Raw genomic sequence first — 23,165 nt, forward strand, 5'->3', positions numbered from 1 at the left:
CCAAACAACCATAACAAGGCTAACCGTTTTAGCATGTGGGTTTGAGATTAGCATAAATACAAAGCATCAAATTAAACAAGAGAAATAGCTACTTCAGGTCATGCAAGTTAAATAATTGTATGGATATTGTTTTACTAATGAATGAAAATATCCAAATATCCAAATCCAGTTTTTTAAATGTTTTTCTTGGCTACCCTTATGAAAAAGAATATTCAAGTACATTTAATGAAATGAAGTATACTTAACGTTCAAGTATATTTTTATATAGCCTACATTATGTAGTAATTATACTAATATCAATGTAAGTGTACTATTTCAATACTGATTTGGACTAAATTGGCCCACATTTAGTACACATTTAAGTGTAGGCTACTAATAGTAGGGTTAATAATATTTTAGTTGTTTTCTTCTGATATATTTTTGTCCATTTATTTTATTGGCTACTAGCTTTTTGACATTAACTGAACAATATTTTTGGGGTTTCTTTCTTTGAGGTAACTATAGCTTTGACACTTGCAGACCATGCAGCAGCTTGTTAATGATAAAGGGAGCGTGGTGATTGTCGTGTAACTGCAGTGTTCCTCCGTCGTCCACACACGGTGTAGAGCCGCTCAATGACTTAAACATGATGCCAGAGTTGATAAAAATACGGAAGCGACTGAATAATGATGTATTGACACAGTGAACATGATGGGAACGCTCGGCGGGAGGTGAGGAAGGTGGTCATGTGACGCGGCTCTCTCGAAGGTGCGGGGTAAAGGTGGCACACAGACAGAAGAGAGCAGGACTTCACACACCTCTCTCCAATCGACTTCAATAAAAGAAACAAATATAATGTCCATTAGCCGGAAAAACTGGTCTGCTTTGTCAACGTAAGTATTTTTTAATACATTAAGCGTTTATTTTGTTTAGTCTGGTTAATGGTTTTGCGGTTTCTGACAGGTTGCAGAAGCAGGTGCTCATACTATGGATGTTTAACTGAAAAACTACCAGAACTACCATTGTAATGCTATTATTTACTTGGGTTTTTTCATTTTTAAGTATGACAAAAATAACACCAAACTTAAGAATTGCAACTTGGAAAAGAATAAACACGACGAGTTTCCTTTTCCATAAAAATAGCACTCGCGGCAATAACACTTCCATTGTAATGGACATTTACATTAAGCTTGATATGTAGCAAGTCATGTCCATCTGATAACAACTTTATGACTAAAATAAAAACCGAAAGTAATTAGGACTGGACATGTAGTTGAAGTGTGTGATGCAGGTTGTGATTATTTTGACAGCTAGAGTAATACCTTCATGGAAATTAATGTCATGCTTTCAGACTCAAGGCAGTGAGTATCCTTTAACCAAAACAGAGCTTGAAAAACCTGTTATTGCACAATGAAACACTGTTTTCAAACTGAAATACAATAGTCCACCTCTGGGATACATCATCGAGACCTTTGATCGCAATGCATCTTCTCATACTTTCAAAAAGACTGACGGGATGGATTTCAGTAGTCAGTAGCTCAGAATGTCGGTGCCATTTTGTTTTAGTTTGCCTGAATAATTTTTTTTAATAAGTGCAATGAAAATATCTATCTATCTATCTATCTATCTATCTATCTATCTATCTATCTATCTATCTATCTATCTATCTATCTATCTATCTATCTATCTATCTATCTATCTATCTATCTATCTATCCGTCCGTCATCAACATCAATAGTCACAGAAAAGTGGAATACCGAGAACCATGTATGTATATATTGGGAAAGTCTGAATGGTTAATGCTGGAGTATTATAATTCTATGTTTAATATCGATGCATTTCAAATGTGTTCTGTGTTTGATCTTCAGGCTTGCTCGACAGTGGACTGTGGAGGATGAGGAAGAGGTGGAGAGAGAGAGGAGGAGGAAGACCAGGGAGTCTACAGCAGACTCGGATGAAAGTGAAGAGACCGAACCACAAACCAGTAGGTGCGAGAACAATAAAAGGATGCCGAAAACACAACTTTAATTGCGTATTTATGCTTTTTACTGTATGTCCACTTCAGCTTGCTTAAGAACGGATCAGCTTTGAATTGATAAGACTGATGCAAACTCTATGTTAAATATTTGCATGAAGCAATCGACCTTACAGAACGTAAGGATGAGCACTTCAGAAAACTTTAGATAAAGGTTTATGGTATCATAAAAGTGAACATCAATTGGATCTACATGTAATATTGTAATGTGCTCTCATAATACCATGCATGAACGTTTGCAAGTACAGTTTAATCTCATGTACCAGAATGTCTCCCAGTGGCTTAAAAGGGTGATGAATCTATCAAAGTACAAAGACAATCAAATTCTGACCCCCATGGAAGGGAACAGGAAGGCTTGCATGGAAGAAAAAGGTCATGCACATTTAATAAAGCTGTGTCTAAAAAAGTCGGTATCCCCTTGTGAAAAAGAAGTAGTAGTCAAATCTTCTTAACCACTTAATATATTAAACCCAGTATGAATGCATGGAAAATAAATGCGAAAAAGCCAACATGACATTATATAAACATGCGCTAATATAATATTTCCAGTGTTAGCGGGCCTGCTGATGATAGTGACTCCGGTGGCGGTCTGGCCCAGCTGCAGATGGACTTTGTGGAGATGTTGCGAGTCCGTGATGAACGCCGGAGGATGAGGCACGTTGAAACGCTGAGGAAGAATAAGGAGGAAGAGGAGGGGGGGCGCCTGCATGCGGAGCCCCATGTGAAGCTGCCGGGGGAAAAGCAGGACGAGGACCACCACAAGAACATTCAGCACTTCGTGGAGACCCTCATGTCACCTGAACCTCCCACCAACTCCAGAGACCCAGAGACACAAGAGAAGGTAGGAAAACACTAGAGAAGTTCTGACTTTGATTCTAAGATCCACCATTGTCCACAACAATATTCAAAAGCCAGACACTCCTAAGCCCCTTTCACACAGAACATTGATCCCAGAAAATTGCCTTATGTGAACGCAAACATGTCCCGGGATGGGGACCTAGTAAAATTGTCGGGATCAGTCCTGGAACGCATCATGTGTGAACAATTACACATCCCATCCCATGTCTTTACGGGATGTGTGTGAATGCACACACTGATTCCAAAAAAAATCTAAATTCCATACGTTTGAGGACCTGGATGTTCTTCACTCTTTCAAACCAATACAGTTACATTACTTTTCAATTGATCATGATTTACTGGTTATGAATTTAAAAAAAAAAATTTTTAATTATAAAAGAACCGGCACACTGCTATTTCTGGTCCCAAAGAAGTTTAATAAATTGCAACATAGGCAAAGATAACAACAATCATACAACAACTTTTATATCAACATGGAAAAAGTTGTTAATATTTATATAAATTGCAATGTTTTGTAGTCATTTGTGATTATTAAACTTCTTTTGGAGCAGAAATAGCAATGTGCCATTCTTTTGCATTTCAGCTCAGTTTTCTTTTGATCGAGCACCTGCTTAAGTAACATTTGGATGTGCGAATACTACTCATATATATATATATTTATTACAATTTCTACCTGATAAAATATTTTAGATCATAATTAGAAAAAAGTCCCCATGGAGTTCTAGGATTTTTTAATTGTTATGACTTTTCCAGGTCTAGAATTCACACTTCTGAAGTGAAATCACACTTTTAAAATTAGGCTACCATATCCAGGTTTTGAAAACCCTGCTTCTTCAAAGAAATTTTTTTTTTGAGACTTATTAACTCTTTCTCTGCCAGTGTTTTATTTATTTTTTATTTTTAAAGGTCCCATGACATGAAAATGTCACTTTATGCGTTTTTTTAACATTTAATATGAGTTCCCCTAGCCTGTCTATGGTCCCCAAGTGGCTAGAAATGGCGATAGGTGTAAACCAAGCCCTAGGTGTCCTGCTCTACCTTTGAGCACTGCCACAAACAGTGAGTAACAGTGTTCATTAATGCCTGATCTGTGATCAGTGATTTCTGATGTGTAGCTAATTATTCAAGTTCACACAGACTTTCTTTCTAAATCGTTTAATACCGTTTATGCCAGTGACCAGGTGTGTCCAAAGTCGGTCCTGGAGGGCCACTGTCCTGCAGAGTTTAGCTCCAACTTGCCTCAACACACCTGTCTGGAAGTTTCTAGTATGACTAAAAACCTTGATTAGCTGGTACAGGTGTGTTTAATTGAGGTTGGAGCTAAACTCTGCAGGACAGTGACCCTCCAGGAGCAGGATTGAACACCCCTGGACTAAACGATCAACTTCACATTGTTTCTAGTAGCATGAAGCAAATCTAAATTGATTAAATTACAGAGGGCGGTCAACGAACACTCTCTTTATAATGTTCGGAGCTGTCAATCACACACCGCGAGTGTATCTGCACACATGCCCAAACTGCCGTTATGTATTCATGTCGATATTGTGTTTGCTGTTAGTTGTGGTGAAAGCATTTTGTGAGAGAAAACGCGCTGCAATGACGAGATCACTGCATTGACGCGATCAACAGACTTTCTGTGTACTCAATGCTCATCACTGCAGCCTTTCATGTGATGGGAAAAGATCTAAAAATAATGCTTTTATCAACACTTTCACGATTTGTTCATCTCGACGGCTGTAATAGTAAAAAAAAACGGAGTAAAAGTATTCGAGAGGGGTTCCACATGTAATACGCATTTCAAATGCAAAGATGTCAGCCAATCACAGCAGTGGGCGTTTTCACTGAAGTCTCACATCTGACACGCCCCTTCAAACAGTGCATTCAAGTCTGAGGGCTAAAATCAGGATAGAAAAATGCCTATTATTTCTAAATTATGACATTTTATGATGTAGAAAATCATACTAACAATATAAGTACACCTCAAGAAACATTATAAAATGATAAAAATCCACATCATGGGACCTTTAAAGTAGCCAGTCTGCACCAGCATTTTTAATAATTTTCTCAAAACTTTCAACATATCTAAAAGGGGTCATCGGATGCCCATTTTCCACAAGTTGGTATGATTCTTTAGGGTCTTCATGTAAAGTCTGTAACATACTATGGTTAAAATTCCTCAATGTTTGTGTAAAACAACACCCTTTTTACCTCCTCAAAATCAGCTCTGTTCACAGCGACCTGTTTCGGTGCATGTCTTTTTAAATGATAATGAGCTACTGCTCACCCACCCCTCTCTTCAGCGGACAGTGTACTACTGGCTGAGGGTGGAAATATGCTAATATGGCTAATATGGTCGTGGGCGGAGCATGAGCAATATGACATCATATTGCTCAGAAAATTAAAACGGCTTGATTATTGAGAGTGTTTAGGCTTTTTGAGGATTAAAAAAGGAGTGAATGGATTCTTATCATTGTAGGGTGGTTGTGCCCACACACTGCAAAGACACATTTATATGCAAACACCATATTAAAGTGGATTTTGCATCCGATGACCCCTTGAACACACAATATATCAAAGGAAAGAACAGAGCCTCTGCTTTAAAAAAAAAAAAAAAACACCTTTTATTCTAGCTTATGCAGTCTTTTTTATCAACTTGAATATGGGTACGTTTCATTTAAAAACACAACAACATTTTGAACAAAAAGCAGAGCAAATCATGTTTTGTCAAAGACTTCGTCTGGATCAGATTCAGAGTGATGATCAAACATAGATGGAGTAGATCGAGTCCATCAACACCCCCAAAGCTTCACTGTCCTATAGCTCATCCCTGGTTGACATTTTATTCAGTAACATTAGGCAGTTTTGATTTATATGCTGTTTGATATTTGATGATTACATTTTACAACACTTCTATCACTTGTTTCTGCTTCTTCATTTTTTTTTTTTTTTTCTGAGATTCTCTACTCTTTCAGAAGATGCATAATAGCGGCACTTACCGTATGGATTGCCTACTGTCAATGGTGGGAAACCGTTGTGTCATAAATGACAGAAAATCCCGACAATGGCGGGGAAAGAGTTAAGATATTTACAAATCTCTTCACAAGACTTGGATTAAACCACTCAATGAATTATTTTTACAATGCCTTTATGACCTTTTTGGAACTTCTGGTTACCTGGAAACTCAGGTTTCATTTCAAATATCTTAATTTGTATCTTAATTGTATCTTGGGTGAGTAAATCATGACAGAACTTTTGGCAGAATATTTGGTTGAACGAATCCTTTATTCTAGTCATTATGAAATCAAAATTGACCCTATTTACTTTGTTAGCGCACATTGCTAGTCTTGTGGTGAAAAATGGATCCATGCAAGTTAATACACAGAAAAAAAAAGTTTGTCATGGTAATCTTTAATCAAAATCTGAAAATTAGCTTCCGCTCTGGAATGGCGTTCCTTCTCTCATGACGTCAGTTTGACGCTTGGGTTGAATATCCTTAAGCAATTCTCAAACTTTCAGTTTGGTATGAAGGCTGGAGAGGAGGTGCGCTAAAATAAAACCCGCCCTCTATTCAATATTCCTTGTCACTTGGAAATTCGTCACAACACTGAAGTAAAGTTGGTTGCAACTTCCGGTTCACGGGGACTTCACCTCAGACTCTACTGGACTCAACAGCCAGTGTAATGGCCATGGGGCATTTTAAATCTGTCACTATTACTATTGGGCTTGGTACGGTGGGGCATTTGTTGGTAGAACAAATATTTTGCCATTAGCAGCAACTGTGAATATCCTCTTTAAAATAAACCAACTTAGCAAATATTCTTTGCGCAAAGGCTGCAACTTGACCTGGCTGGGATCTCGTTTTTTGAAAGGGTTATGCATCAGTTCGCCCAGCAGGGGAATATTAATGTTGCAAATGACATTGTAGCATTACCCATTAGGTTCTATTTATAGTAGGCCAGTGGCAATTAAATTGTCATGTTGTATCAAGCTGATGGAAGTCAAAAGACTTCATCGGCTCATTACGTTTGTCATTCACAGAAAAGTTAAAGTGAACTTGTTTTGCAATGGATTAATAACAAAATCCCCTTCTCTGTTATCCACTCGGAGACTGTAAGTTGTCACTTCTACGCAGTGTAAATCTGACAGGTTTCGTCATGTGGCTTGCGGTCAGAGGTCATCTGCTTGCTTTGAAGTCGTCTCCTGTTACCACCTGTAGAGTGTGTAATGAATCATCTACAGGATTAACAGAAAGAGCTGCGGGAGGCCCAGTTTCCATTTAACACACACCTACAGGACCAAGACATGAGAGAACATTAAGTCATTTGACCCACTTCTGAAGTGTCCTGTGAGAGGTTTAAAAACAAAGATCCCAGCCAACAACCTGTATCAATATGCACAGTAATGCTAAAGGACTATTGAAGATTCAATAAATAGGTGTTCCTTTTAATGAAGGAACTACAATGGTTTTAATAATGGTTTCCGGGATGAACGACATGTTTCCTGGAAAAGGTGTGCAACGGGGTTCGAGATACGTTTCCTCTTGTTTGGTGGGTGTGTCAAAATGTCAGCCCAATCAGCAGCAACTTTTATATAAACCATGCGGTATTAAAGAGACAGCTCGCACAATGGGTCCATAAAAATACTACACTTATATATTTTGCTATTGTATTGCGGAGTGACTTCATAAACTTTTCTATACACTCTCAGAAAAAAGGTATAGTGGAGGTACAATTTTGTTCCTTGGGGAACAAAACGTATAACTGTACATTTAAAGGTACACAATTGGTCCTTATGGTACAATTAAACAATTGGCAGGCAAGTTCGCTGTCCTGTAGAGTTTGGCTCCAACCTTGAAAGACCTCTATAGAAGCTCTTATTGAGAATGAATTAACAGAGGTTTAGATGTCGGTTTTATTGGAAATACGTGTTTTATTTAGTTGGGCAGTTTAACTCTTGGCTTTTTATGCGAGTTTGTGGTTTTTGTTACAGTGTTAATAAAACACATAATCTGTTCAAATCTAAAGAAGTCATAAACAAAAACTGTCATGAAGTAAAGTGTTTGACTAAACTCATCACTGACCAAAAATATTAATAAATAATATTCACTAACAATACTTTCTTACCACAGATCAGGCATTCTGAATTTTGATTTTTAAATACATTCTAGGGAGAAAAAAGTTTAGATGCACACAGATATCAAGAATCACCATATGAATCTCAACAATGGTGACATACTTAATGCTGCAATGCATACTGGGAGCCATGAATTTTATACTGTTGTAGCTTAGTAGGGTTGGAGCTAAACTCTGCAGGACATCAGCTCTCTAGGACCGAACTTGCCTACCCCTGACTTAGAGGTACAAAAATGTACCCTTAAGGGTACCACCCCAGTGACGGCCACTTGTACCTTAAAAGGTACAATTTTGTACTCTTTTTTTTTTTTGAGAGTGTACTCCTCTGATTATATAACGGTAAATATTACAATATCATAGCATAACTTTGATCAGCAATAATGATAAGCCTAATGCTCACAATAAAAATAATAAGATCATATAGATCATACTTTTCATCCTGAAATGCAAGGCAAATGTTGGATCACAATAATTAGGAACCACAGTTTCCACAAATCCCTTCACTGGATTGGGATGTTCTCACGGCAAGGGCAGTGACTGTAACATAGAGTGTATTTTGCTGTATTAAACACGTATTTATATCGATTTCATCAGGCTCCGAAAATTCTTCAAAAAGAACCCAAAGAATGGCCTTCTCAGCTGCCATAGTTGCAACTCTTGCATCATCAGAACAAGGTGTTCAACGCACCACCGTTTCCATTTTAAAAAAAATTTTTCTGCACTGTTTTGTCGGGGCTGAACGCAGCTCTGATGTTAAGATGTGTTTTGGTCGATTGGATCACAAGTGGGTGACACTAAATACAGGTGTAAACAGGGTCTAAAATGTTTTGAGTTTGTCCACTTTCGACCATGCCCAGAGGTAGTTGAAAGTGCCCCTACGACTGTAGGGAGTGAATAACCAGCACCCTCTTCCACCCTCAATACCACGACTGAGGTGAGACCCTTGAGCAAGGCGCCAAACCCCCAACTGCTCCCTGGGCGCCGCAGCAATATGGCTGCCCACTGCTCTGGGTGTGTGTTCACTGTGTGTGTGTGTTCACTACTGTTGGTGCTCACTACTGGGTGGGTCACACGTCACTTTCACTCACTCATTTGATCGAATGTGTTCAAAGTTGCCTACTCTCCACTTAATGCGTAAACATTATGTGAAGCGCGCTAGCCAGACGGGATTTAAACTTTGTCGGCTGAAGACCCAAGTTTGGTTTGAAGATGAAAAACCTACCAAAAACAATGTTCTCTCACCATTCCTGATTTCAAACACACACTCACAGCGTTCGGCTGGTCTTGCGGCTGTCAGAGCAGAAACTAAAGCTGATGCTCTCCGTGTGTTTTTCTGTCTGTGGACACGTTCATATGTAAATTGCGCAAGCTTTTTTTGTCCACTAGATCAAAAGATCTGAAAAAAGCCCATACATTTAGCCGCCCATATGACCTTCCCTAGAAGAAATCAGGACAGAAGGTTGAAAGTGGACAAAAGAAATGGATTAAAACACCAGGAGTAAACGGGAATGTGTCTCCCATGTCCACTTGTGATCCGATAATGCCAGGTGTAAACAGGGCCTTAGATAAACTTAGATTTTCTCAAAAATTGCATGTCCGAAAGTACACAAATATATTAACATTGATAATGTGCTACTAAAGATTTTTATTTCATATGCTGATATTTTGATCTTTTTAATCAAAGTTTCACGGTTTCATCATTTTAGAATGATTTGTGCAGGATCATGTAATGATGCTGAAAATTCAGCTTTGATCACAGGATTACATTATAAAATATATTTTACAAAAGAAAACTGTTCTTTTAAATTGTAATAGCAAAATATTTCACAATATTTTTTACATGTATTTTGATCAGATAAATGCAGCCTTGGTGAGCATAAAAGGCTTCTTTGAGAAACATAAAAAAAATATCTCCGACCCAAAACATTTGAACGGTAGTGTATATATCAGAATATAGTTAAAAAAGTCGTTTATATATCAAACAACCTTGTGATAATGCCCATGTTTGCATAATCCAATCAATTAACTGTACTACAACTATACAAACGAAAGATATTTAATCTCATTGATTTTTCTTTCTGTTTTATGTGGAATTTGATGGATGCAAACCAAAAGATAAGATCGCATTGCAAATCTGCAACAGTGCAAAACAAGATTCCTGTTATGTAACAGCCGAGTTAAAAACAAACCCCTGGCAATGAAACTCTCCAATAATGAGGCACATAATGTGATTCTGCACAGTAATTATCTATTACTTAATAACAAATGCTATCTTGACTCATTTCTAACACAAAGCAATCCTGTATACCATCTAGGCCAGTGGTACTCAAATGGGGGTACGCGTACCCCTGGGGGTTCTTGAAGGATCTCCAGGGGGTACGTGAGATTTTAAAATATAGCCTATATATATTTAAAAGTAGGATCCATGAAAAATTCTTTAAAAATAATTATTTAATAAATATTTCAGGAAAATATAAGTATAAATTCATAAAATGAATTTTTGTATTCAGTAGGCTATTCAATTTCATTATCCTAAAAACCCAGAGACTCCCCCATACCAGGATGGTTTGACCCAACCTCTCATATGCCGCCCGGCATCACCTGTCAATCACTTGGATCAGCGATGGGGTGCCCAGACGTCCCTTTTTCCCGGGGACAGTCCCAGTTTTTAATGTTCTGTCTCCAACTGGAGTTGTCCCCGGAAATGTACCCATTTATACAGCTCGTTCCAACCAATCCGCAGATATATTGGAAAAAAAGCGCCCAAATACAGCAGCTGCTGGTTATAGGAGCAATCGTGTAGTGATTATTTTCACCAGCAGATGGCGCTGTGAGCTACGCACGCGCGCCGCTACTACTTCAAGAAGAACGTACCGAGTCGACAGCAGACAGAGCGTCAAATACCGCTTTCGAGGTAGTAACATACTAACTATTCGTTTTTAATTTAAAGTAATATTGTTTGTATGTGCATTATAACAGAGCCTCAACAGGTGCGGGATTGTTTTGTCCCCAAAAGTTCTGCAGTCACAACGCAGTGATTACCACACATCTGAACTATAACTTAAATATAAAAACCCTAAGCCCAAACAATTACACTTGCAACCAATACATGTGCAGAATACATATGCTTTCTGCTTAAAATAAGCCTAAAATGCAAAATAACAAGACCAATTAAGGATAGTAGGAATTATTTTCAAGCTTAAATGTAACAAAACCTTTGAAGTAAAAAAAGTAATTTATATAGTATAAACTTAAATACAATTATAAAATGTTACAATATTTGTTGAATAGTTTTATTTATCATATTTATGCTTTATTTTTGTAATGTGTTTTTGTTCATTCATGTTACAATGGTTAGCTTACCATTAACTGTTTTCATTGGGGGTTTTTTGTGTGTTTTTTTATTGTATTAAATCCAGACCAAAAATCCTAATAATCAAACTAAATCATAATAATTATTAATGTTAATAATAATATAGGGACTCCACAACGACAACAAAAACATTCAAAAATGTATTGTCCTATTATATTAAAATATAATAACAAGTGATATTTTGACCACTCAAATAGGAAATGTCCCCGGTTTCCATTTCAGAAATATTGTCACAGTTTCACTACATTAGCTTGAATCACTACATTTTAGTGATGAGAAATATTTGCAATAAATTTAGTCATGGATTATCATCATTTAAAATGTTCAAAATAGTTTCTTTTTTTTTTCTTCAAATGTTTGAATTTTGTCTGTGTTTATCTGTTCCAAAGTTTAATAAATCAGACACTCTTTTTTTTTTCAACCAAAAATGCTTTGCGCTGGTTAGGGGGTACTTAATATTTCACAGGGAGTACATCACTGAAAAAAGGTTGAGAACCACTGGTCTAGCCATCTGTATCAACACAATATTAACAATTCTGACATCGCATCATTTTCAGTTACATAATGGCATTTTTTGTCTTTTTGTAGAGAGAAAATGGAGCCACGAACCAAGATTCAACATCAACAAACTCCCAAGCTCCCTCTAAAGCATCCCGAAAGTTTGTGAGGTACTTACATTTCTATTATACATTTTTGAATTAGTCATATAAACCCAGCTCTTTTATAATTTCTGTCACTGAAGACATTGATCTGTTTGTAGTTCTGCTGATTGCCATAATGAAAGCACAATCTTTGCCCTGCTCAAATTATATAATTTTGTTGTTCTCTGTCAAAATTATATCATTCTGTTGTTCCCTTTGATCAGCTCTCTCTCCATCTCCTTTGATAAGAGTCCCACATCCCCTACAGCAACCAGCAGACTGGTTTCTCCTCTGAGCCCCAGGTCTCCGCCCCCTCAGTGTCAAGGGGCGGAGTCACCACACAGCCCCGCCCACTCAGGCTCAATGAGCCCCACATCGAATGGAGACACAGCGGTGAGACGGCCACAGATTCCCACAGAGAGCACAGCTGTTTTGTTTAGTATGGTTTCCCCTAGAAAAAGTACTATGACGATACCATGGTACAATGATAGTCATACCATGATGCTAATGGCATTTATATGGAACGTCAAAGAACAGCATAGTATTACCAAAGTACATCAGAAGTAGAATGATAATATGGCTCCCTCTAGAGGAACGCTGACGCTATGACATTCCCTGAAATAGTTGTAATGCACCTGTGGCCAACAGAAGCAGGAGATTTTCACAGATATGATAAATTATCAAGAGGATCAACGAGGCAACATACTCACCCATGTGAAAAACAAGTGCACTTGCAGATAATATATTATTAATAAAATAAAAGGCAACTTAAGTGCATTTAAAGATTTAATAATGTCAAATACAAAGTTTGTGGTTACACTATTTTAAAGTGACATATTTACATTGTACGTACTTAACTACATGTATTTACTATAGAGTTACAGTTAGGGTTTGGTTTAGGGTTAGTTACTTGTAATTATGCATAATTTACTGTAATTACTATAGTATGTACGTGTAGTAACGGAACTATTTTTTTATATTTTCACTTATTTTGACGTGTTGACTAACATACTAAAGCACATGTAAAGTACTTTATTTAGTGTTTATAAAATATAAATATAGTATATAATTCAATATTACATTTAAAGTAAATGTAAACTAAATTGCAACTTTATTACGAAAGTGTAATTACAAATTATATTTCAATATGGCATTCATGTATATTTTAGAAGATCAATAGAATACAATAGAAGTAATTATTAAATTTCTGTAACACTTTATTTTACAGAGTCATTGTTACATGTAGCTACTATAGTAATAACTATAAATTGTGCATAAGTACATGCAACTAACCCTAAACCAAACCTTAACCCTATAGTAAGTACATGTAGTTACTTAATATTACTCAGTACTTAAATGTATAATTACACTGTAACAATGACACCTTAAAATAAAGTGTAACTGGAATCTCATATAAAGACTAAAATGTACTTAAGTGGGTCAAAAAAGCACTCAAGTTCAACTAATTGCATTCAATATACATTTTTAATATAATTCATTTTTATTTAATTTCTGTAAATATTACATTCATAAGTATATTCTATTTAAAGTAGAGCTAAAATGTTAAAATTCTTTTTCACAAGGGCACCGAGTCTCTTCTGTCTCCTTAGTTCCATTCTGTACAACCACATTCTACAACTGAATTAACTCCAGAATAATTTGGGCCACTTCTAGAGATCTAAAAAGATGTTATTTATCATTTATTTATTAACTATATTTGTGTAAAACATTATGCATTCTCTCACCGGCTTATTTTGTTTGCATGTATGCACAGAGACATGAAAATGGGTCACCGAGCAATTTCGAACCAGCTGCGAAACCTGCGTTCACACGGCAGAGCTCCAGAACGGCGTCCTTCAGGGTAAAGCTCTCATTTTACTATATAAATACATCAGAGATAATTAAGTAAGATTAAATATTACATAAAGTGTCAACATTTGAATTGCAGATGGACAGAAGAGCAAGCCTGTCATATGTTCTTGTGTCAATAATAACCTGCAAGTGCTATGTCATATAGTTAAATACAGCAAGGGCATTCAAAAACCTGCTTTTCATTATTTATGTCATGTGCTGAAAGGGAGGACTCATTTGTTAAATATTTGACTAACTGAACACAGAGCAGATAAGACAGTATTGCTTCGTGCCTCACTGCCATAATCTGTTTCAGATGATGAAGAAGAAGGAGGTAGGAAACATGCCGTTACAGAGAAGGTACTGATCAACACACACTCACACACACACAGATTGAAATGTGCATGTGCAATTCTTTAACTTAAAATTATAATAAGTACTCTTTTTAAAATTATGCTAACATGTACTTCTTTTTCACAAGGGTATTGGGTTTTACTTTATTTTAAGGTGTCATTGTTACAGTGCACTTATATATTTAAGTACTCAGTAATATTAACTACATGTACTTACTGTAGGGTTAGGGTAGGATTAGGGTTCGGTTGAGGGTTTGTTGCATGTAATTATGCATAATTTACTGTTATTACTATGGTAAGTACATGTAACATATGTAACAAGGACACTGTAAAATAAAGTGTTACCGGGTATCGCTAAAGTTTTTAAGCAACTAACTAGAATACAAATTTGTACCATTAAAAAAAATTACTTATAAGAATATACTTGAGTGCGAACTGAATGTAATGTTAATTGCAAAATGAAAATGTATTAATGTACAGTGCCTGTCAAAAGTTTGGAAACACCTAGGGACGTATTTTAATGATCTGAGCGCATGGTCTGAAGCGCATGGTGCAGGTGCACTTAAAGGATTAGTTCACTTTAAAATAAACTTTTGCTGATAATTTACTCACCCCCATGTCATCCAAGATGTCCATGTCTTTCTTTCTTCAGTCGAAAAGAAATTAAGGTTTTTGATGAAAACATTCCAGGATTTTTCTCCATATAGTGGACTTCAATGGGCACCAAACTGTTTCAGTGCAGCTTCAAAGGGCTTTAAATGATACCAGACGATGAATAAGGGTCTTATCTAGCGAAACGATCGATCATTAAAAAAAAACAAAAAACGTTTACCTTTTATAAGCACAAATGCCGCCTTGCTCTGTTCTGTGATGCGCATTCGTGACGTCACGTAATACGCAATTACATTGAAAAGGTCACGCGTGACGGTGTTTTAATATTAGAAAGCCTAAAAGAACATTTTCATCAGGACAGAAATGTTTGACTTTTCATAGATTTCCTATACACAATCCTGAGCGATTGAAACTGTGGTTGCTCGCGCTGCACTTGGATGACGAGCATTTGTGCTTATAAAACATAAACTTTTTATTTTTTTTAAATGACCAATCGTTTCGCAAGATAGACCCTTATTCATCGTCTGGTATTGTTTAAATCGTCATTTGGACCTTGAACCGTTTGGGGCCCATTGAAGTCCATTACATGGAGAAAAATCCTGGAATGTTTTCATCAAAAACCTTAATTTCTTTTCGACTGCAGAAAGAAAGACATGGACATCTTGGATGACATGGGGTTGAGTAAATTATCAGCAAAAGTTTATTTAAAAGTGAACTAATCCTTTTAAGGCGTGTCAGAATCCACTTTTGCTAGTTTAACGACGGAAAAATCGGTCAATGATTCGCCATTTACATGGTGGAATTTGCGAGCGAAAAGACTGAACGCTTCTCCAAAGAGGAATCCTTTTATTTTTTATATTTAAAGATGTTTGTGTGCTGCTGCGCATCCCTGTGTGTGTAATAAGCAAGCGGCAATCTCCTGCGGTCTCTTGAAGCCAACACAGACTAATCTGTTTAAATTATATTAAGCCTTAAAGTTCTGCGTAATTAAGTGACAGGTGGATTGCCACTATGGTCGAGCTAGGCGGGCGTGGTTTCAGCAACCAGCACCCACCGCTTTGCCCACTTTCAGTTATGCGGGAGTGACTCGTAATATACGCGCGTTGTGTACCCACGTATATTACTAACGCGGCCTTTAAAGACAAAACAGGTTTTTGTTGGTCAATGGCGCAGTCGTTTTCAGTTCCTCAAAATAGCAACGCACCAACAATGTGCCTGAACACACCTGGTTTTCAGACCAGCATGCCCATGGGCGAACTGATGGGCGCGAGCGCATTTGCTATTTAAACAATGTGGCGCTGGACGGGAAAATTATAACTGTGTCGGGCTGAAACTTGCAAAAAACATACACCCGTCTCAATGTGTTGCCAGGTGCGAACCACATGCATGTTCCTAATGTTTAAATGCAACGGTATGAAGATTTACCTTGACCAAACAGCTATATACTTGTACAGATATTGCTACAAAAAGCTTAATTTTCATCAGACTGTCACCTTAGGCAATAACAAACAGCTGTGCCATGTCCCACTTCACAAATATCTGTTTATATTTGGGGAACATGCTAACTCTTTATATACATGTACAGACTGTGATTGAATGATTTAATTAATGCATTAAAAAAACAATGATTAAGTAAAATCTGCTGTAAAAGTGTACTGTTGTGCCCACTAAAACGGCTAAAATACTGTACATCTTTAATCATTTTAATTCTGCATTTTATACACCTTCAGAAAATGTGATTACTTTTTGAATATGGTAGCTTTTTAAAATAAGTTCTATATGTTAACGTTAGTTCATGCTGATAAGACATTATACAGTATCTTATGTTTTACATCCTTTATTAATGTTGGTTAGCGTGTTGTCATTGTTTGCAGATAATATATTAACATGTAAAATGTTTATTAAAAATGTATTAGTATGTACAAAAAAAACATTAAGAGCTATTAATAAATGTTGTAGAATTGTTGCACATTGTTTTGTTTTTTACATAATGGCATTCAGTAATGAAGCTTCTCCAGTCATGAGTGATAATAATCTGCACGGACTTTCCTTCTATTAACATTCAATCTGATCCACAGTGCCAGTGTGCGGATCGCAGCGAAGACCTTGGAATCCGATAAGGTAAAGCTATCAAAGACAAATTTACTGTAAACCTGCAGTATATATTCACAAAAGCGTCCCTTCAGTCCAGACTCAATCCCATATTGATGAACTCACAAATTTACTGTGGATGTTGTGGCCCACAGAGCCCCAACCAAGAGGAGGAACAGCAGACCCCATTTCAGAGAAAGTGAGAGTGTTGTCTGTATGATTTACCACATTCATAGTGAGCTATTAGTCTCTGTTTTAGCAGCAGTAAAATAATGGTGTGTTGAATTAATCTGTGATGTTTCAAAAGCTCTCGACAAAGATTATCATCCCGCTCCATTCAGGAGAAAATGGAACGACTGGCTCAAGCCTCACAGGTCTGAATCTCATCACAGCTTCATCTGAAATGACAGATCACAGACATTTTTTTAGATAATGCAAATTGCACAAATGTTTTTTTGTTATTGTGAGAACTATTACATATTTTGTGATAAACTTATCTAACAGAAAATTAACTTGAAAAAGCATGAAAAGTTGCAATTTTTTTATTTGATAGATTGAATCTATTTCATTTGAATATTTATTCTGTATCTTGGCATGTTGCTAATATAATTGCAAATAATAAAGAAATGTGAAAAAAAGAGCTGATATAATATTACATTGAAATAAAATGTATAATAAAATGTTAAGCACCTCATAATTTCATTGAGTTTCAGGTCCTTTTGTGAACCGTGCCAGATATTGATGAATGTAAGACTAAGAAATCGTGCTTAAGGAATGGATTTTGTTTCTCTCTCCGACTTTCAGAAATGGGAAATATCCAAATCCCCAACAGTTCCTAAGATTGCGTTTTTAGTGGATGAGGTGTCAAGGAAGAGGGAGCTGTTTGAGAAAGAACAGGAGGGATCAGAGAAAAGCCAGGTGTTCTCCAAACAGGTCATGACCATTTCAGTGTCAGAAAACAAATGTGTTTGATTTTTTTTAGAGACGTATTTAAGCTCATCTTAATCGATCATTCAGTCATTTGGTCATATCATTTACTTTGTTTTAGGAATTTCGCAGTTTTTCTTCAGGGATATCTGATCGGATTAATCGCTGGGTTCAGAAGAAAACATCTCAAAGCCCTTCGGTAAGTGATGCATTATGTAGGAGATATTAGCTTATACACTACCGTTCAAAAGTTTAAAATTAAGTCTCTTCTGCTCATCACTGCTGGATCAAAGCTACAGTAAAAACAGTAATATTGTGAAATATTATTACAATTTAAAATAACTGTTTTCTATTTGAATATACACAGTTCAGGCATAACATTATGACTAGGTGAAGTGAATAACACTGATTATCTCTTCATCACGGCAACTGTTAGTGGGAGGGATATATTAGGCAGCAAGTGAACATTTTGTCCTCAAAGTTGATGTGTTTGAAGGGTCATGGCCAAGGCTCATTGATGCATGTGGGGAGCAAAGGCTGGCCCATGTGGTCTGATCAAACAGATGAGCTACTGGAGCTCAAATTGCCCAAGAAGTTAAATCTCATGGATGGCCGGGTGCGTGTGCGTTGCTTACCTGGGGAACACATGGCACCAGGTGCACTATGGGAAGAAGGCAAGGCGGTGGAGGCAGTGATGCTTTGTGCGATGTTCTGCTGGGAAACCTTGGGTCCTGCCATCCATCAGGATGTTACTTTGACACGTACCACCTACCTAAGCATTGTTGCAGACCATGTACACCCTTTCATGGAAACGGTATTCCCTGGTGGCTGTGGCTCTTTCAGCAGATAATGCGCCTGCCACAATGCAAATGGTTCAGGAATGGTTTGAGGAGCACAACGAGTTTGAGGTGTTGACTTGACCTCCGAATTCATGACAGCAACTCCTAGACATGGTCAAGATGATCTGCTGAAGTTCAAACTGAGCATCAGAATGAGGTAGAAAGCTGATTTAAGGGACTTTGACCGTGGCCTGCTTTTGGTGCCAGACGGGCTGGTCTCAGTTTTTCAGAGACTGCTGATCTACTGGGATTTTCACACACAGCCATCTCAAGGGTTTACAGAGAATGGTCTGAAAAAGAGAAACTATCCAGTGAGCGGCAGTTCTGTAGGTGAAAATACCTTGTTGATGCCAGAGGTCAGAGGAGAATGAACAGACTGCTTCAGATGATAGAAAGACAACAGTAACTCAAATAACCACTCGCTACAACTGAGGTCTGCAGAAGAGCATCTCTGAACACACAACACGTCCAACATTGAAGCAGATGAGCGACAGCAGCAGAAGACACACCGGTGACACTCCTGTCAGATAAGAACAGCAAACTGAGGCTACAGTTCACACGGGACACCAAAACTGAGTCTGATGAGTCTGGATTTCTGCTGCAACATTCAGACGGTCGAGTCAGAATTTGGTGTAAACAACATGAAAGCATGCATCCATCCTGCCTTGTATCAACAGTTCAGGATACTGGTGGTGTAATGGAAATATTTTCTTGGCACACTTTGGGCCATTTATAGGTTATGCCATATTGTGTTAAGATTTTCCCTTCTTACTTGTATGTTTTCTAGAGGCTGTGTGTGCCCTCTACAGGACGAACCATATGATAAAGCCTCAGGTGTTTAATGAGATGGCGTGTTCTCCTGGGAGCACACAGTCTTTAGATCTTCTTTCTCCTTTCTCCTTTTACGTTTAGGTGCTCTTATAATTTACAGTTGTGCTTTAATTATAACGTTAAGTTACTTAAGTACCACTTTATATTAGGTGGCCTTAACTGCTATGTACTTACATCAAAACATAAGTTCAATGTACTTATTGTGTTCATATTGCATTGCAAAACACTTGTGCTGATATTGAGGTGGGATACGGGTAAAGTTAGGGACAGGTGTGGTGGTATGGGTAAGTTTAAGGGTAGGGTCAACAGTGTAATTACAAATGTAACTACATAAATTAATAACAGATGTAATTACATACAGGTATTTTTTAAAAATGTAAGTACTATGTAAAAACATGTATGTACACAATAAGTGCATTGTATCAAATTATTCATTTAAATGTTAGTATATAGTAGTTAAAGCCACCTAATATAAAGTGGGTCCATTTATTTAGATTATTGTAACATTCAAGATTAATAAACAAACTGTGATCAACTTTATTTTCCTGGACTTTAATGGACATTAAGAAATCAATAAAGAGATGTTTAAAATGTCTCCAGGTGACCCAAGAAGTGACTAAGGAACCTTTTAAAGCAAGTAAAGGTTACTTTGGGCCTCTTAGTACCAATTGAGCATTGTTTAAACGCCACAGCCGACCTGAGTATTGTTGCTGAGCATGTCCATCCCTTCATGACCACAGTGTATCATCTTCTGATGGATACTTCCAGCAGGATAATGTGGCGTCTCAAAGCTCAAATCATCTCAAACTGGTTTCTTGAACATGACGGTGAGTTCACTGAACTAAAATGGCCTCACAGTCACCAGATCTCAATCCAATAGAGCTTTGGGATGTGCTGGAATGGGAGATTCACATCATGGATGAGCAGCCGACAAATCTGCAGCAACTGCATGAGGGTTTTATGACATGGACCTAAACCTCTGAGGAATGTGTTCAGCACACTCTTTGAATCTCTGCCATGAAGAATTAAAGCAAAACAGGGATTATGAAAAGGTTGACATAAAAAAGTAATTTTATTTACTTTTTTATGTGACCCTTTTCATGGTTTTTAATTTCCTGGAAGGTTCCTCTTCTACACGATATCATCGAACACTGTTCTTCTCCAGACTTTGGCTTGGTGGCAGTATTACACTTTGCACTGAGACACTTTCGTGCACTCATTTGACCTTATTAGTCACCACAAATATGTAGCATGCATCTTATGAATGTGGAGTAGTATGCACCTATGAAATGATAAGTTTGAGACATTATTTATGGCACGTCATTATGCCTCCACATGTCCTCAAACAACCTTTTTCATCGTGCCAAACCATCTAATGTAAACAGCACAAGTTCAGGTGAAGAACATGCTGCATTCAAATCAGTATTTCCTGTCGTTTTCTTTGCTATAGTCAACTTTATTTATCACGAAGAAAAGTATTATTTTTAGGAACATTACGAATTATTGCAACTATGTACTGTTTGTCTGTTTGCTCAACTGTTATGAAAATAGCATTGGAATACAATTTTTTATTTTGAGGTGACTCACCCAATCAGATTGCAGACCGCTATGTTCTGTCACATTGATATTTCATAATGCTGAAAATTTGACTTGACTGAATGAGTTACACACTTAAAATATGGAATACTAAAATATTCAGAACACATATTTAATGCCTTATTCTGCATGATCATATTCTATATCCCTTAATCCTACCCAATACCTAAACTTAACAACCTTAATAACTATTAATAAGAAGTAATTAGGAATTTGAGGCAAAAGTCGTAGTTAATAGTTAATAGTGAGACTTGGACCCTAATCTAAAGTGTGAACAATAATTGAATTGTTATTATTATTATCATCATTATTATTTCCACCAATGTTGTCTCATGTTTTCAGTATGACATGCTGGAAAAAAATATATGTTAAATGAAAACGCTGAAATGATGCAGGTGTGATATTATGACAATAAGTGTAATGTATTAATAATTATAGCATAACTCATTATTATATGGTATCTCTCATAAGTCACTAATACAATACCCTGGTGTTTTTTGTCATTTGTTCTCAGGATCTGAGACATGTGAACATCTCCATTAAGAAAAGTTTGTTTGAAAGAGAAGGAGACCAGGACCACAAGTGATATTCTCAAGGCAAAGTGAGACATATAGTAGGATTGTGATCATCATCAGTATTTTTTTCATGGTTTCATGTGATTCATTTGATCATTTGTCTCTGCAGATTTTGAAGGAAGCATGATCGACTCTTTCAGACATTCAGAAGCAAAGATTGTCTCTAAACTCCTTTTCCTTCTGCTTTTTTATGTGGTTAATTCCTCAGCACTTTTAAGGCATAGTGCTGATTTACATTATTGGGGTAAATTCAAGGCTTACATAATTGGTTGTATCGTTAAGAATGTGTGTACTGATGGATTGTGGAATGCGACAGTGTCTTTATTGGTAAAACACAGAAATTGAACATCACAAGCTGTGTTTCTCAGCAGGAATATGACCACACTGCCTCTTTGTGTTGGTGCCAGACACCGCAACTCCCTTGGAACTTTTTGCACTATTGATAAGTTATTATGAGAAAGAGGCATGACCTCAGCCATAACTCATAACAGTCCAAGGTACAACTGTAATATCATGAATGTCTGTTTCAATGAACCTGTAATGAGCTTGATGAAAATCATACGCTGAAGCTGACCTATGCTCGCGCTGCTGTTGTTTCAACTTGCCGGAGCCTTCAATAAGGAAATGTAATTTAATAACTGAATGTCAATGTGTCCTATCAAGCCCTTTTCTAACTGACTTCAATCCATTCCAACTCAACCAAGTTTCCCTTTTTTTTTTTTTTCTTGGGGAAAACTGAAAGACCTGTCGTGTAATTATCTTTTCCGCCCAGAAGGGTTATCTTGTAGATTAATACATTTTTTTTATACCAGTGGTTATGCTGTCTTGTGTTTTCTGTAATGACATGCTTGAAGAGATATTGGCAATTAAATGATGAATAATAATCCATTTTTAATGATGCAGGCCTGAGAGAATCTGAATTTGTTACAAAATTATATATTATTATTATTAACATTAATGATAATAATAATAGTATGGTTATTGTTGTCATTATAATTAACAAAAACAATAAATTGGGTAACACTTTAGTTTTGGGTCCAAGTCTCACAATTAACGGCTTATTATCATGCGTATTACTAGGATATTGGCTGTTTATTAGTACTTATAAAGTACATATTAATGCCTTATTCGGCATGATCATTATTCTACATCCATAATCCTACCCAATACCTAAACTTAACAACTACCTTATGAACTATTAATAAGCAGTAATTAGGAGTTTATTGTGGCAAAAGTCATAGTTAATAGTGAGAATTGGACCCTAAACTAAAGTGTGAGTAATTGAATTGCTATTATTATTATCATTATTATTTACACCAGTGGTTATGTTGTCTCATGTTTTCAGTATGACATGCTAGAAGAAATATGTTTAATTAAATGTTAAATAAAAACGCTGAAATAAAGTAGGTCTGATATTGTGAAAATAAGAAATATGTATTTGAACAAAATTATGAATAATTAAAGCATACTTC

The 23,165-nt window shown here is 36.7% G+C and overlaps 1 protein-coding gene across 1 annotated transcript; it reads left to right on the forward strand.

The window, feature by feature from the left end:
- The first annotated feature begins 670 nt into the window (after positions 1-670).
- lad1 (ladinin) lies at positions 671-22,819 on the forward strand. Its single transcript, XM_079802236.1, has 14 exons — positions 671-872; positions 1,848-1,967; positions 2,564-2,855; positions 11,966-12,045; positions 12,243-12,411; positions 13,793-13,879; positions 14,186-14,229; positions 16,913-16,955; positions 17,081-17,124; positions 17,233-17,299; positions 17,730-17,858; positions 17,974-18,051; positions 21,633-21,719; positions 21,803-22,819. Exons 1-13 carry the CDS (start codon positions 835-837, stop codon positions 21,702-21,704), a joined length of 1,263 nt encoding a protein of 420 aa, XP_079658362.1. The 5' UTR covers positions 671-834; the 3' UTR covers positions 21,705-21,719; positions 21,803-22,819.
- Positions 22,820-23,165: the final 346 nt, after the last annotated feature.

This window comes from Gobio gobio (assembly GCF_949357685.1).
Source record: "Gobio gobio genome assembly, chromosome: 21".
NCBI classification, from domain to species: domain Eukaryota; kingdom Metazoa; phylum Chordata; class Actinopteri; order Cypriniformes; family Gobionidae; genus Gobio; species Gobio gobio.